At 38.0% G+C, this 16589-nt stretch overlaps 1 protein-coding gene across 1 annotated transcript in view; it reads right to left on the bottom strand.

Moving 5' to 3' along the window:
- Nucleotides 1-3904: 3904 nt before the first annotated feature.
- Nucleotides 3905-16589, bottom strand: part of LOC122325030 (centrosomal protein of 128 kDa-like) — a 45807-nt gene continuing 33122 nt past the window's right edge. The window contains exons 20-25 of the mRNA XM_043219860.1: nucleotides 9835-9884; nucleotides 9249-9272; nucleotides 8239-8316; nucleotides 8049-8162; nucleotides 7831-7939; nucleotides 3905-4443 (exon numbers count right to left, since the gene is read on the bottom strand). Coding sequence (XP_043075795.1) covers nucleotides 4391-4443; nucleotides 7831-7939; nucleotides 8049-8162; nucleotides 8239-8316; nucleotides 9249-9272; nucleotides 9835-9884 — 428 coding nt within the window. The 3' untranslated portion in view covers nucleotides 3905-4390. The remainder of the gene's footprint in view (nucleotides 4444-7830; nucleotides 7940-8048; nucleotides 8163-8238; nucleotides 8317-9248; nucleotides 9273-9834; nucleotides 9885-16589) is intronic.

Here is a 16589-nt window from a genome sequence, read left to right as displayed (position 1 = left end):
AAAACATTAAAGTGTGACAAACATGCAAAAAAAAAAAAAATAATAAAAATCAGGAAGGGGGCCAACACTTTTTTCCACCAATGCATATTTAAAGATTAATTTGAATTCCTTATGTGACCAAAAATATGTTAATATTCTATTATTCAGTTCAATAGGTTTCCAAAATGGAGGCTTTGGAAAAATGTTATCATGTCAGTTCTTTTAGTTTGTGCATAAAAGGTGGTAACTTTTATTGGCAGATAGAAATCTTGTCTCTACGTTTTGATTCTCATCCATATACAGTATCTAGATCCATATTGTTCATCTGAAAAATACACCCATTTTTGGAAACATCTAAAAAACTAAGGTATGTACTCTCCTTTTATGTAAAATTTTTGTCATTCAATTTGACATTCTACAATTGTATACAGTCTGGTTTTGTGTAATTCGTCATGCCTTACCAACAGTGTGTTCTGAATGTGGCATGCTGGAGCAATGTGCGTCGCGGAGGAGTGAGGAGAGAGAAGTGAGATTTCACCAGCCTAGTCCCTGCAAGCTTTTTTCTCCTCTTGCTTGCTGGTCGACTTTCAGGTCAGAATGGGTTATCTATCACAACGTCGGAGGGTGAGCTTAAGCCATCCGAGGCTGTTGCTTTAGCTGGGCAAGAGCCTATGGGTTTTGAGCCGCAGTCTGAGGTGGATGCTAAAATGGGCAGCTAAGAGCATCAGTGGTCTAGAGTGCTAAAAGCTGGATGACTAGTCTGGGTGCTGAGCGTGCCCCAGTGCCTTGCTTCCTGTTAGTGCATGAAGAGCTGGTGAAGCAGAACATGCCAAACTGGCTCCTCCACCATCACCACCCTCAATAGTGGACCACCAAGGGGCTAAACAGTGGTTCCCCAGGTGGAGAGAGTGATTGCGGTGCATTTGCATGTAAATGCGGCCACCCGAGGTTATCCTGCAGACCAGGGCATTAAAGAACAAAGTTGTGCTCAAACCAGAAGTCCTGTAGGAACTGCGCTTGTCCACTGACTATTCCCTCTGGACTACAGAGCAGGCTCTGGTGAGAGTGATCTCCACAATGGTAGTCCAGGAGGGCCACCTGTGGCTCAACCTGGCAGAGATATGCTCAAAACATGCATCAGAGCATGTCTGAACACAGTCACTCAGTCTCCTTATGCTCAAATGCAAGAGGGCACTCTCTTGGCTCAGACGAATCATGCAGCTTTCCACATCCATTGTTGATGAAAAAAGAGCCCTCGCAGACAAGGCACAGGTCAAAGGGTGTTTTACCTCCTACCACAATGCCTGCCATTTTTTCCAGCCACAACCCTACCCGAGGTATGTAGAATGAAGTTTCCTTTGAGACCATTGGAGGGGTATCTCTGGATGTTTTGGATAAGCCTCTCCAATCCCCCCCGGATGGCTTCACAGAACCATTCAGCTCGGCTATGCAATTTAGTTCAATAGCGAATGCCCAAGTTCAATGGCATTCTCTTACCTCCGTGCAAGGTGAGCAGAGGTTGTGACTCATCTAATGGCAGAGGCAATTGAGCCTGTCCCCCCAGCCGAAATAAAGAAAGGCTTTTTCAGCCCATACTTCATTGCACCCAAGAAAGGTGGGGGACTCAAACCAATCCTGGACTTGCGGACTCTGTATAGGGCCCTTCACAAGCTTCTGTTTAGAAAGTTAACCCTCAAACCTTAAGAATGCTTAAGAACTTCATGTCATGATCCTACCAAGGCACAGACCGTTCTACGGTTCGCCTTTGAGGGTCAGACATACCATTACAAGGTCCTCCCCTTCATGCTCTGCCTGTCCCCTCACATCTACAAAGGCTGCAGAGGATGTCCTTGCCCCTCTCAGGGAAGTGGGCATACGCATTATCAATTATCAGTTATCTCAGTGACTGGCTTATCATAGCTCACTCCGAGAATTGGTTTGCACTCACAGGGACGTGGTCCTAGACCACCTAGCCAGATTAGGACTTGAATATCAAACCAATGTATTACCGAACCTTCAGCCCTTGGCAGGACATCTCTTTTCTATGAGCAGAAGTGCCTTTAGTACAGGTGTCCAGATGCACCGTTGTCACAAAAGATGTGTCCAAGACAGGCTGGAGTGCTGTGTGCAGCGGGCATGCAGCATCAGGTGTCTGGACAAGCTCTTGCCTTAAATGCCTATTAATAGATGTTGACAGTGCTTCAAGCCTTGTAGAGGTTTTGGCCCATGATCCAAGGCAAATATGTGTTTGTCCGGATGGTCAACACAGTGATGGTTGCGTATATCAACCACCATCAACCGTCCTTTCCCCTTGCTCGCCAACTCTTACTATAGCATGCATAGACTTGAGTCTTTGCTGGCCCTCACCCAGGCAGCCCTCGAATGAGACAGCTGTATGACCTAAAATTACTCATTTTCATTAAATGGTGTTCTTTCCATGGGAAGGATCCCCAGATGTAGCATTGGATCAATGCTTTCCTTCCAAAGGGTGGCCTGGAAATGCACCTGTCTGCACCCACACTTAAAGTGTACATGCCCACGGTAATCTGGGCTTGGTAGATCTCCCCTCCCGTGGAGAACTTTCCCTATGTAGCGCTTCATCCATAGTCCATAGGTGGATCTTCATATGTCACCTCCCCTATGGGGTAGGACGTGTCTTTTTCTCCTACGGGGGAATAAGACACTGTCCCATTGTTACTACCAAGATTGTCAACCACTTCTGACTTCTGTCTATAGACATCACTGTAGCGTCTGCTTAAGATCTAGATGTTCATTTGGACATTGTCTTAAAAAGGTCCTTTTAGCCTTGTTAACATTTGCTGATAAATTACAGACCTGGACCTAATATCTACATCTTTGTGGGTGTTAAATTGCCCATGTCTATGAGTGTATCTCTACTTTCATACCTTATAGAATCATGAAGTGCATCGTACCATTTTTACTGTGTTTTGGAATAAAGCTGCTCCAACTTTCCAGACCAACAATAAAGATGCCAATGGGCCATAAAAGCAAACAAAGAAAAGTTCTCCTGCTCAAAATCCATACCTCTGATTGGCAATTCCACCTAAACGGTGGGTGTGTCAGGGAACTATCAATAGTCCCTTGGCTCAAAATCTTCTTTTCTTTGAGACGAATACTCTACAGACTCAACTCTTGAGTCCAACCTTCTGGTAGTTACCATCAAATAACTTTGTCATCTCACTGTGGACTTTCATACCTTTAAGAGGAACCAGAGGAAAACCTCCAGCTCATGTCTAAAGAAATCATCAAGAACTTCTTGTTCACTGCATCAGGATTATTTTTCAGCAACAAAAAACTAATGCAAGTAACTTTTATAACTAGTTGGATGCGTGTTTAAGTTTAAGTTTGTTAATTTTGATACTTTGATGATTCTCACTAGGTTGTGGTTGATGGGAAATACTGCCATTCTTTTGCTCCTCTCTCTCTCTTACTTTCTTTGTCCTATTTATATGTGTTTTGTTTAAATTGTTGTGTTTTCTATAGCCTCCTTTATTAAATCCCTTATATTCACAATTAAATGTCTTTGTGTGCAATTTGAAGTCACTGAATGTTGACCCTTGCTACATGCTAAATTACAGCTAGTACTGCAGAGTAGGAAATCTATTCTTCCTTCGCCAGGAAAATAACCTTTTCTAGAATTGATAAAGAATTATATTGTCTGCTCAGTGGACGAACAGATCAAATATATGTAAAGTTAATTCTGCTACAGTTAATTCTAAGATCTAATCTCTATCTTCCCCCATTTTGAGCTAATTCGTTATATCACTCTCCGCAATCAGGAGAGCTTTCGTAAAGTCTTGAATGTTGGAAGGTTAGAAGGGTGGAGGTTTATTTGGTTGTGACACAATATGTAATCTTTTGTCTCAAGATGTAACATTGGATGCACACAGCATATTTTTACAAGTTTTGTAGCTGTACAGTGACAATGTTTTAATTGGTTTTACATTCATTCAGATGGGAGTCTCATATATTCATTTTACAGTTCCAGACTTCCAGGCCATTTAGTAACTTTTCTATAGAAGTAAAAATCATTCATTACATAAACTGTAAAAAAAAATACAAATAAAAATAAAAGTTACAAAAAGCACTGTAATTTTGCATAGTCAGTCACATTTCATTACATAGATATATAAAAATGTAAATAGTTAAAAACAACAAAAAATTTGATTACATACAGAACTAGTTAACTATTGCTAGATGCAACTAAATTATGGTAAATTGATAACAGTATATATTCAAAATGAGATATTTTCAAAATATATAGATACATAGTGGTCTGATTGGTCCAAGCATAAGGATCTGGTGAAAATCATGAGGTAGTCATGAGTTTTTCTTCACCGGCAAAAGCTTCAGCTGTATGTGTGTTTAGAGTTTGCTCAGTTGCTCAGTGCTATTGGGTCAGACTGGATTCCAAATCTGGACTGGCAAGTGGCTTCTGGGGTGCTTTAAACAGAAGTGCAGAGATAGAAGGGGATATGTAAAGACACATTGTAGTATATTTCATTAGTGCTGAGAATACAGCCAGAAAACACATATAGCAAAGTATACACACACACACTTACATTTGTTGACAAGGAACAAAGCATGTGTCAATATATTGAGATTACATAGATTTCACAATATGTAATGCGATCTAAACATGACAAATACCTATCAAAATAAACCAAGTGACATGTATAAAAAAAAAACTATCAATGCGCATTCCCTGCCAGTCCTGAGTAAACTACGGCATACGTTTATTTATTTTTTTAATATTGTGACATGGTGGCGTGGAAGAGAACAATGCAGTCTTAAGTAGCTGCTCACTTAATGATCTTAATCTTCTCAATCTATTCTATTGTATTCTATCCACTATTTTAGTGATGTCAGTGCCCTAAACAATGTTATAATGGTCTTTTTCATATCCAGAAATGAAAGATCGGCTGAATGAATTACTAAAGTGGAGGAGTCCGATGACAGTCTGTTATTTGCATAGTGTACAAACTGTTGTAGGACCTCACTGGTCAGACAAACAAACTGCAGAAGTTCCAAAACATTCCAAATGAATTTTAATGTTTGTGAGATGTAAAACTGATCATATGACCATCATATTGTGTCTGGACAGGCTTCCTTCCGAGACTCGGCCCGTATCTTCTCTGGGATCAAAACTGCTAAAAAACAATTTCAATCAACACAGAATAGATAACTTCTCTAAAGACTTCACAAGCCTGTGTAAATACATAATCAGAGGAACAGGAAAGACAGATTTACTCCGATGCTCCTCGTTAGAGGCGGAGCCATTCATGACCTCTGGAACATAGACACGCTATGAAAAATGTATATATAAAATGTTGTTCCACCCAGAAACAAAAACAGGATGTGCGTGGACCACGTCAAATGAACTCATTGCTTAAAAGGAAAAAGTGCCAAAAGAACTTGTTAATTAAACTACTGGAAGCCAAACCGCTGAAATGCTTACTAACGTTCATCTAGAAACTGACCAATACTGCGTGAAGCTTTGTGACCACTGAAATCTCAAGAAAAACTGAAGACTCTCAACTTTAAGTGCTCCACCATCCATCACCAAGGTAACCATCTTTCGAGACTCTCACATAACAGACCAACATCAATTCATGGCTAAGTGAACCTAAAGACATCAAGGATGATTGCCAGCAAATCTGAAGCACCGTGTTTCCCTGGACAAACCAATGCCAAACGCAAGTTAACCCAGATCTCTGCTTTGTGTTTTTCTTAAGTTGTGATCTAAGAGCTAGTAACAAGTACTAGATTTTGGGAAAGTCAAGCTCAGTAGCTCAACCTCAGAACTGTGTGTGTTTGTGTTTGAAGAGTCACTTTGTGTTGTGTATTTAAAGTCAAACTTTGCCCAGTGCCCAATTGCTACCCTACTCAATTAGTAAAAACACCAGATTATGTATTTTCCATGGCCATCGAATAAACGGAATTCATCAGATAAATTGTGCTAGATGCTGGTCAATTAGTCAATGAAGTGTATGCTATAAACTTTAAATCAGTTTCAACCCGAATCAACCCTAATCCTTAAGATTCAATTCCCTCTAAAAGAGATACATTTATTACACAGTTGCGCTGAACTCACTTTTCTAAATGTCAACTACAAGGTACACTTTTCATGCTGTCTCTTAGAAGGAAGAGAGCTCTTGTTAAACCCATGAAGTGAAAGTGAAACCCCTCTCCTTTTAAACCCATATTTCTCAAAATTCATCTCTGAAAATCATAGCCATTGGCCAACTTTAAAGCTATGTACAAATTAAAAACTATTTAGAAAGGTCTTAAACCCAGCTCAAATCCTAAAAAGTCAAAGGGTTTTCATAGATCTTATATATGGATATATGTTAATATTTTCCTCAAATTATGTAATTTTTTTTTAAGAAATTCAAGTTCAACCCCTTGAATTAAAGCTTAAAGTCTGCACTTAAATTTCATCATGTTTCATTTAAATTCTTTTCTGGTGGCATTCAGAGTCGAAATAATGACAATTGTGTCTGTCCAAAAATATATGGATCTAACCATATGCATTTTACAATAACTTAAAATAAATTATACCGCCAATTTCTGCTATTTTGATACCAAAGGTGGGGGCAAGTCACACATATTTAAGTCTCCAGCAAGTCTCAAATCATGGTACAAACAAATCAAGCAAGTTAAGTCAAGATTTTCTAAGGATCAAGTCAAGTCACAGTATCAAAATATTTTTGCCACAACCTTATTCATTTTCCCTCAGAAATGAATTATACATTTTAAATAATAAATGTTTTAAATACATGTTGAATATAGGCAAAACACTACTTTGTATACAGATAAGTCTGTAATTGAGAAAAATATTGATAAAAATACAATATAAAAATATGATATTAAATATATAAAAATAATCATATGTTATTTGGAGGCCATCTATCCTGGTACAGATAATATTCAGCAGATGTTTGAAAATGATTTTGCACTAAATTCAGTCTGGTAGCATGTTAAATAGTGTGTAATAATGCATGCCATTCAATTTAAAACAATTTGCTACATATCACCCCTTATATCATAAATAAAACATTTTAATTGTATGTAGACACCCTATTTGGCTGTTTCTTTTACTATTGCTGTTAATGTTTATGTATCCTCCCCTGTAACTTATCAGTTTCTTTGATTTATCGTAATACGAATTAAATTGACCCTAACCCTAACCCTAATCCCTAACCATAACCCTAACCTTTTTGTTTTGTTTTGTTTTGTTTTGTTTTTGTCTTCAGTGTTTTTCTTATGGAACTTAAAATATTAATCCAAAATATAATCCAAAATATTAATTACAAACACAGGATTAATCACTTTAATTTAATTTAATGGCAGTTTTTTTTTCAACTAACGAACAACCTTTCATACCTTTCCTTTTTGAAGAGGTGACATCCTGGCTTTGTAAAGGCATACAGCAAATGTATACACTTTTAAAGTGTTTATCTAAACATCTTGGGAGATTCTCTCTCCTGGTATTTGGCATGCTGTGTTCCTGTGCTCGTGCAGTGTCATGAACTGCACAGACTCAGATCACGTTTGCGGCTGGTCCAGTGGCTTGCATTTTGTTTAACAAATTTACAATAAATATAATAATAATTATGAAGTCAAGTCCTGTCGAGTCATGAAGACAAGTCTCAAGTCCAAGTCAAGTCTAATAATTTTCTAATAAGGTCTTGTGACTCGAGTCCCCCACCTGTTTGGTACTGTCACAGCACTAATTTCAGGAATGTAATTTTCAGCTTATGAGGGTGAAAATTTGTGCCACTTGGTTTCAACAACTTTTAACTGCAACTTCCATACTCCTGTACTCACAGGTATGGGTAGACAGAGAGGTATCCATTAGGATATTGCTTTGACTGAGCAGAGATGATGTCAGACTAGTAAAATGCAGACTCTGACAGGCTGCATCCAACTTCTCATCCTAAAATTAACAGAAAGAAATCAGTTTATAAGATTTCAGAGTTAAGATCTACTCTTACAAGAAAGAAAATGGACCTGGACTGTGGACCTCACCACTCCAGAATTCGTACCCTGTATTCCTGAATCCTCCTCTTAGATTCTTCAAGCTGATGTTGGAGGTTACCAACTATCTCCTTATAATTGACATAACGTTGTTCCACCAATTCTCTCTGCTTCTGTGACTCCTGAAATCACAAAAGCCAACCATGATATCTACTTAGACAGGTCAGATCTTAACCAAAACATCACTTATGATCAAACCTCAAGATCCTTAAAGTTTTCAAGCAAGCTGAGTTTCTCGGGAACTGATTCCAGGTGATCCAAGGCCAGCCTGGTGCTCTATAAAATAAGAATGGTGTTATAAGTGGAATTATTGTGTCCTTAATTTTAATTTACAGTAGCTTTGCCCTATTGCTACGAGTCATCGGAATGAGTGCATCTCCCAGAAGCAGCAAAGGTCAATTTCTGACACCATAGTGTTGTGGTGCCAAGCAATAATGATGTAATTAGACTGAGCTGTGAGTAAAGGCTGAAGCTTTTCAGGAGCTAATTAAATGTTCGTCAGTCAGCCGTAGCACATAATGGTGATTGATGTGGTAGGCGTCAGATAGCTTATTTTTCCAACTGCATAAATACTGCTGAGTCAATACAGGAGTCAATACTTTTAACAAACGGCTGCATATTTCTTAGCCAAGTAATGATTTGTAATTCAAACATTTAACAGAAATCGTTACGCTCTTGCAAATAGTGTACTAAGGTGGGGAACATTTCAGCTATTTAACTTTGCGGACAGAATATTCTGGACCAAAATCAGAAAGGGTATCTATGAATCAGCCTCACAAAGCTAAACTAACTTTATTTCAGAAGTGAGAGTGATAGAGAGAGAGCATGGAAGCACCAATAACCATAATAAATGTACTTTCAAACAAACGGAAAAACTGACAGGTTAAATATAAAAATATTTAAAACAGCTAGTTCAAATCTTCAGGTACAGCAGTCATCCATTGCTATTAGGATCCTGCATACTGCTGTGATGAGTTTTCTTCATCTGCATGGAAGTTAAAAGTCTAAAAATCAGTCAAGGTGAAAATCAAAAGTAGATTTGTTTCAAAGACCAACAGTTTACCACTAAATATTAGACATGTTCTGAACACTTTCTGCTGAGCGTAGTGATACATCATTGGCAAGTATTACTTTGGTCCAGTGCTTCAGATGCTATTCACACAGTCCAACAAAATCACGCACAAAATAGCAAAACAAAAATAGCCTACCATTTCAAGATCTACAATCCGGTCCTGAAAAAAAAAAGAGGTGACTTGGACAGGAAATTCTGTTCAAATGAGTCCTAGAGGTTTCTAATCCACCAGTGAAAAGTAGCACCTGGGACAATTCCAGGGACAAGTGTAATCACTGATACTGTGTTTTATTGTCTGGCAGCATTCTGCTGGTTTCTACTGAGCCACATTTATCGATGCATATATTCCATAACAAGCAGGGGTAAGATGGTGTGATTGCTAAAACATGCAGAGCAACTAATGTGCATGCAGGATTACATGAAGATTATGGAAGTAAACCACCAACTACAGAAGAGATTGCATGTGTGTGTGTGTACCTGGTATTCCCTAAATTATGGTATGCCACAAGAATAGCAATATCAATACTTTTTGACCTTGTGGGGACATTTTTATTATTTTATTAGGAAAACAGCTTATAAATCATACAGAATGAAAAAAATCTAAAATATAGTTTGTACAGGAAAAAACTATATACTAGATGTAATGTCCCCCCAAAAATTTTTAAACTAGAGTGTGTGTGTGTTTAGCAGTGTGATATTTATACACACTCTTTCACACTCACCTGAAGGTTTCTCATCTCATCTTCCTTCTTGCGGCCCATTTTAAGAAGACCTGGAAGAAAACATTAATGAGCATTGATATTGAAAACAATCATCAAATGAATCATTTATAAACACAGACACAAAACCTTTGTGACATATTACTCTATATAGCTCAAAAGAAAAATACCTGATGAATTCATGCTGCATATTGTTATTTTAGATATTAATAGGACTGTCAGTACATTAAATGATTAATCTAATTAATTGCAGGGTGTTAAAACTAAATTTGGCATTGAAAATACCCCCAAAAATCATTTTAGCTATTTATGTTGGGCTACACCGGCCTAACATAATGTATGAAACAAAATGATAAACATTTTATTTCATGTATTTCTTTCTTCAAAATACAATTTTTTATGGATAAGTAAATTACAGAATTATTATTATTATTATTATTTGTGAACTGTCCTTTTAATGTTTGAATATTTACTTTAATCCTTTATTTATTTAAAAAAAATTCAATTATACTTTAAAGAAGAAACTAAAACTACCAGCAGATGGCAGTACATGTCTTTATGAGTTGATTTAGTCAGCTGCTAATTCATATAGAAATTAAGTAAATGGTTCACACCATTTAGTTAGTGCAAAAAAAAAAAAAAACAGAAAGTGTTGTGTGGAGATCTACAACAGTACTGCTGTGGCTTTATAGGTAATCATTTCATAGGTAAAACTGAACAAAAACAATGTTGTATTTTATAACACAATATTAACATCTCGTTTACTGATCTATTATATAATACTGATACTGATTTACCGATCTATTATATATGTTGTACATAACATTTGCACTAATGTTCAATCGTGACAAAAACAGCACTCTATTGATATTGCTCTTACAAAAACTCATATAGGGATATATTTTGCCCCAATATCTTGAATTGTAGTGTATAAATGCATTTATAAAGTTGTTTCCTTGCATCTAGGCATATTTGTCAACAGTCAACTGTATTGAATGTAAGATTACATACAGGTCTGAGGCAGTGTCATTGCATTAACTGTTCAAATATTTTAGTTGCATTATTTTTTTAAGTAATTAATTAACTTATTAATCTGACAGCCTTATACACTTTTCAAACAAACTGACAGCCTTACACACATATATACATATATATATATACACATACACACACACACACATACATATATATATACATATACACACACACACATATATATATATATATATACACACACACACACACACACACATACATACATATATATATATATATATATATATATATATATATATATATATATATATATATATATATATATATATATATATATATTTTTTTTTTTTTTTTTTTTTACAACGAAATAATATTCTGCAACAGAACTGGTATACGTCTCCAAGCAACAGCAGCATTCTTTGTGAAAAAAACTGTAAAGTTAGCTTTGAACATTTCAGAGTCTCAGTGATTAGTAACCATTACTACAGCCTCCTTACTGAATGAATGAATGAATGAATGAATGACATGACTTCTGATGGCTTACCACAACCTACTGGCGATTTTAGTTTTAAATCTACAAGTATAACTTAACTTTACTGCCTGATGGCCTGGAGCCAGTCAATAAATTATAGCAATTACTGTGGAGCCTGGTTTAATATGTACTGTATTTTGGAAATATAAGAATTTTTTAAATACCTCTTTATAAACATGGCAGGGTTAAATTTCAAAAACCCAAATTCAAGTATTTCAAACGCTCTAAGCACATTATACAAACCCTGGGGAGTAACTTCTGTTAAACTAAAACATCAGCAACATTTACTCTATGAAAGCAATTTAGCACAGAAAATCATAAGGAAATTATTAAATTATTAAAGTGCATTAACTCAAATAAGTCCTCCTGCAATATTACGGACATGTTAAATATTAGGATACAAAGGGGCTAAAGGATACCTTAAGAAAAAAATTCCGCTAGGGATGAGGGGGATATGTCCACCTGCTTTTACAAATCCTGTTCGTACCTTCCCCTGCTTTCAAAGTCTTGTTATAATATTTAAATCCATGACTAAGAAACACTGCTTGTGTCAGTGCGTGCATCACATCCACACATCACATCCTCAGTTGCAGCAGCAGCGCAGTCAGTGATGAAATGCCAAAAGCAGCAAAAAAGGAGATCTGAGTTGGCTGAATTAGCTCAGGTCAGGATGATCATATTTATTCCTTCAGACATAATCTGTCTACATCGGTTGATGTAGCCTAATGTTGTCGTTGGCTGAGCTAATGCTAACAAACGATTGCTAGGAAACTTCAAACTGTTATCTTAATGTTTAAATGTAGATTAGAACATACACGTACACGCATTTTTATTTGGTTGTCAGTTCACCTTTTAATGCTTAATCCTGTTCTGTACACACACAGTTCAGTCATTTATGGCAGTGACAAGAGCATTGTTCTACCAATTAACTAACGCAAAATGCAGGTAGTGACCAAACCAACCGAATTTAGAAAAATGTTGTGTAGTGTGTACAGAATTGAACTTAAAAAATGGTTGTTGATAATGATGTCATGGGACATCTGCCAATGACCTTGCGCTAGCTTGAGACTACCTTTTACCTCAGACATTGCAGGATGGTGGAGAAAATGTTTGGCTCATTCTTAAGTTTTGATTCCAGTTTGTCTTCCTCCACCTTAGCAGCTCCCCACCAGCACATAGGTCTAGAGGCAACCCAAACATTACAGTCAAACGAGAGCAGGTTGTTTAGTAGAAAGGATTTAAATAGCAGAAATACATATTGACGCCTCTGCCGATAGCGGTTTAGTACGGTTTAACGGATGATATCACGTCTCTTCTGTCTGATGATTATTTTATTATCAGCAGCAAAAAAAAATTAATCAAGAAATCCAAACCCTAAGTCGTTTTGGTATCATTTGTTTGATTCCGGTTTTAGACTCCGGCTAAGATCTTACTGTTCCATTTCTGTTCATTCTTGTGATATTTGTGTTGTCCTAGAAGGTCTTTCTAGGCCTCCTTTTGAAGACTGTGGTTCATTAGGTGAGCTCTCATTGAAGAAGAGCACTCATTAGGAGTCTGACTTTGAAGGTGGTTCTGTTAATGGCTCTATTTTTTCTTCAAGCATATTTGTGACTTGCAGGCTTTGTTAGTGAGCACTTTCTGTTTAGACTTTAGCTCAATGGCCTGGTCAAGGTTTTTTTGTGAGCTAAGCCTACAGTGCCTAAAGTCACTTCTCCCTCTTTTAATTCCCAGGTTGTGGTCTGGCAAAGCCAGAAATTCCGGGCCGATTTGTAATCGTGCCGCACCATTTTAGGCTCATGTGAAAACAACTGGAACCGTACCTGACAGTTCTTAGAACCATTCTGCCCAATTGTGTTTATGTGAACACTGTGTGATAGATATTGACTCCAATACCAGCATAAACGGTTCAGATCTGCCTTTATTGACCGTTTGCAAAAAGCCTCTAAAAAAATCCATGTTAAAACAGGGTAAAGGGTAAAGATTGAAACTTAAAATTAAACTTAATATGGCGTGTTCTGCGATTGAATTTTTTTTCTTTCTGATGTTCATTCATTTTCATTTTGTCCTTTATGTAAATATGAAAAAATACACTGCAATAAAGTGATCTGTTGCGACACATTAAAGGGCCACAAAATGGTATGTACAGTTTGAATTTATTTAAAAATGACACAATTTAAAAAGCAGCGAGACCTGTTTAATATCAGAAGTAACCTGATCTGTCTTCTCTGTCGGTGTGTTGTCAGGCTTCTCTTTGCTCTGTGATGTAATTTGTGAGAACATGCGTGTAGTTTGAGAGCAGCATTGTTTGTCGGTCATGACAACAGTAACTAAGGAGGGTGGATCTTTATAAACGGTCAATTGCAACACTTGAAAACAGTATCAGTATGTAGTATTTATGCAGTTTAATTTTCTTTTTCTTTTTTTCCAGAAACAAGGGAGAGATCTCGTTAGTGTTGTCAAAGACAAAGCCATGAACAGCAACAAACATTAGCATAACATCAGATAGAAAGCGAATACAAACCAGCTGCACAGACACAGAAATTGGGCTGCATGCAATGTTCGCAAAAGCCTAAGGAATACAAAATTATACAGTATCACATGTGGATGAGGATGCCTGAAGTATTTTTTATTAGTAGACACTGTGCTTTTATGTCTTTTAATGTCATCGATTAGTTTTTAAATAGTGTTGATTTGCCTTTATGGAAATCACTTCAAAATGATCTTCAAAGCCTTTGGGATATTGATAACGCATACAAACACCAAATTTCTTCACAAATACTAAGGAGCTACGAGTCTACTGCTTAAACTGGACCTAAAGACCACGGTCTTGCCTACTGACACTACCTGCACAAGGCAGCGTCACAAACATTGTAAGAGGAGTCAGAAGAGAGGTAGAGAGGAGGTATACAAGCTAGGCTAAGGACTAACAACACGAGAATGGCTCTTCCAACACTCTCAAATGTTCACTCTCTGAAAAGCAAACTGGACTTAATTCAACTCAGTTTTGATGAATGCATGAAACATGGGTAATGACAACATCCCCTAACCTGCTACCGAGCATACAGAGATTCATCACTGTTTGGTAAGAATCATGGGGTGGCTTGTGTGTGTATATCAACAAAGAATGGTTTAACAATGCTGCAGTATCACTGTATCACTGGTGGAGTTTATGCTTGTGAAGTGTCATCCGTTCTACCTGCCACAGGAGTTCACTGCCAAACAACAAGTTTTTAAAAAATGGCAGTTAAGGCAACATTTATTGTTAAGAATGTATTGTAAATCCAGCCCCAGGAGACAAGACAGTCCTCAAAACAGTAAGAAGGCAAAACATCAATATGAAAAAAAAAGAAAATCGACAACTTCAGCACCAGTAAAGACACTCAAACCCTGTGGCAAGCCATTCAGACCATCACTGACTACAAGTCTCTGCCACAGGCCAATGACAATGATACATCCCTGCCATATGCACTCAACCACTTCTACCCATGGTTTGAGATACAGAACAACACACCTGCACAGAAACTACACTCATCTCCAAAAGACCAGGTACTCTGTCTCTCCCCAGCTGATGTAGGGAAGACCCTATCCAGGATTAACCTAGGAAAGGCTGTGGGGCCTGACAACATACCTGGACGTGTTCTGAGAGATTGTGATGCACAGCTGACGGATGTCCTAACAGACATCTTCAACACCTTGCTGAGCCAGGCAGTTGTCCCCACGTGCCTCAAAACCACCAACAAAATACCAGTACCAAAGAAATCACCTGTGTCCTGTCTGAATGACTAACTTTGAGAAGTTAGTCATGCATTACATAAAGTCAAGTCTCCCACACACTTTGGACCCATTGCAGTTTGCATACCATCCAAACCATTATACAGATGATGCAATATCCTCCACTCTCCACCTAGCTCTTACTCTCCTGGAACAGAAAGACTGTTTGCTAGAATAACTACAAACCGGATTCCAAAAAAGTTGGGACACTATACAAATCGTGAATAAAAACTGAATGCAATGATGTGTAGGTGCCAACTTCTAATTTCTTCTAACTTCTGGAAGACCAATTAACACTAATTAGGTCAATTGGCAACATGATATATAAAAAGAGCTTCTCAGCGTGGCAGTGTCTCTCAGAAGCCAAGATGGGTAGAGGATCACCAATTCCCACAATGTTGCGCAGAAAGATAGTGGAGCAATATCAGAAAGGTGCTACCCAGCGAAAAATTGCAAAGACTTTGCATCTATCATCATCAACTGTGCATAACATCATCCAAAGATTCATAGAATCTGGAACAATCTCTGTGAGAAAGGGTCAAGGCCGTAAAACCATACTGGATGCCCGTGATCTCCGGGCCCTTAAACGACACTGCACCACAAACAGGAATGCTACTGTAAAGGAAATCACAGAATGGGCTCAGGAATACTTCCAGAAACCATTGTCAGTGAACACAATCCACCGTGCCATCCGCCGTTGCCAGCTGAAACTCTACAGTGCAAAGAAGAAGCCATTTCTAAGCAAGATCCACAAGCTCAGGCGTTTACACTGGGCCAGGGATCATTTAAAATGGAGTGTGGCGAAATGGAAGACTGTTCTGTGGTCAGACGAGTCACGATTCAAGTTCTTTTTGGAAATCTGGGACGCCATGTCATCCGGACCAAAGAGGACAAGGACAACCCAAGTTGTTATCAACGCTTGGTTCAGAAGCCTGCATCTCTGATGGTATGGGGTTGCATGAGTGCGTGTGGCATGGGCAGCTTGCATGTCTGGAAAGGCACCATCAATGCAGAAAAATATATTCAGGTTCTAGAACAACATATGCTCCCATCCAGACGTCATCTTTTTCAGGAAGACCCTGCATTTTTCAACAAGATAATGCCAGACCACATTCTGCATCAATCACAGCATCATGGCTGCGTGGGAGAAGGATCCGGTACTGAAATGGCCAGTCTGCAGTCCAGAACTTTCACCTATAGAGAACATTTGGCGCATCATAAAGAGGAAGGTGCGACAAAGAAGGCCCAAGACGATTGAACAGTTAGAGGCCTGTATTAGACAAGAATGGGAGAGCATTCCTATTTCTAAACTTGAGAAACTGGTCTCCTCTGTCCCCAGACGTCTGTTGAGTGTTGTAAAAAGAAGGGGAGATGCCACACAGTGGTGAAAATGTCCTTGTCCCAACTTTTTTGGGATTTGTTGACACCATGAAATTCTGAATCAACATATTTTTCCCTT

The sequence above is a fragment of the Puntigrus tetrazona genome, chromosome 20, assembly GCF_018831695.1.
Source record: "Puntigrus tetrazona isolate hp1 chromosome 20, ASM1883169v1, whole genome shotgun sequence".
Lineage (NCBI taxonomy): Eukaryota > Metazoa > Chordata > Actinopteri > Cypriniformes > Cyprinidae > Puntigrus > Puntigrus tetrazona.
Note: the sequence above shows the minus strand (reverse complement) of the source record. Positions and strands in the feature narration are given on the sequence as shown.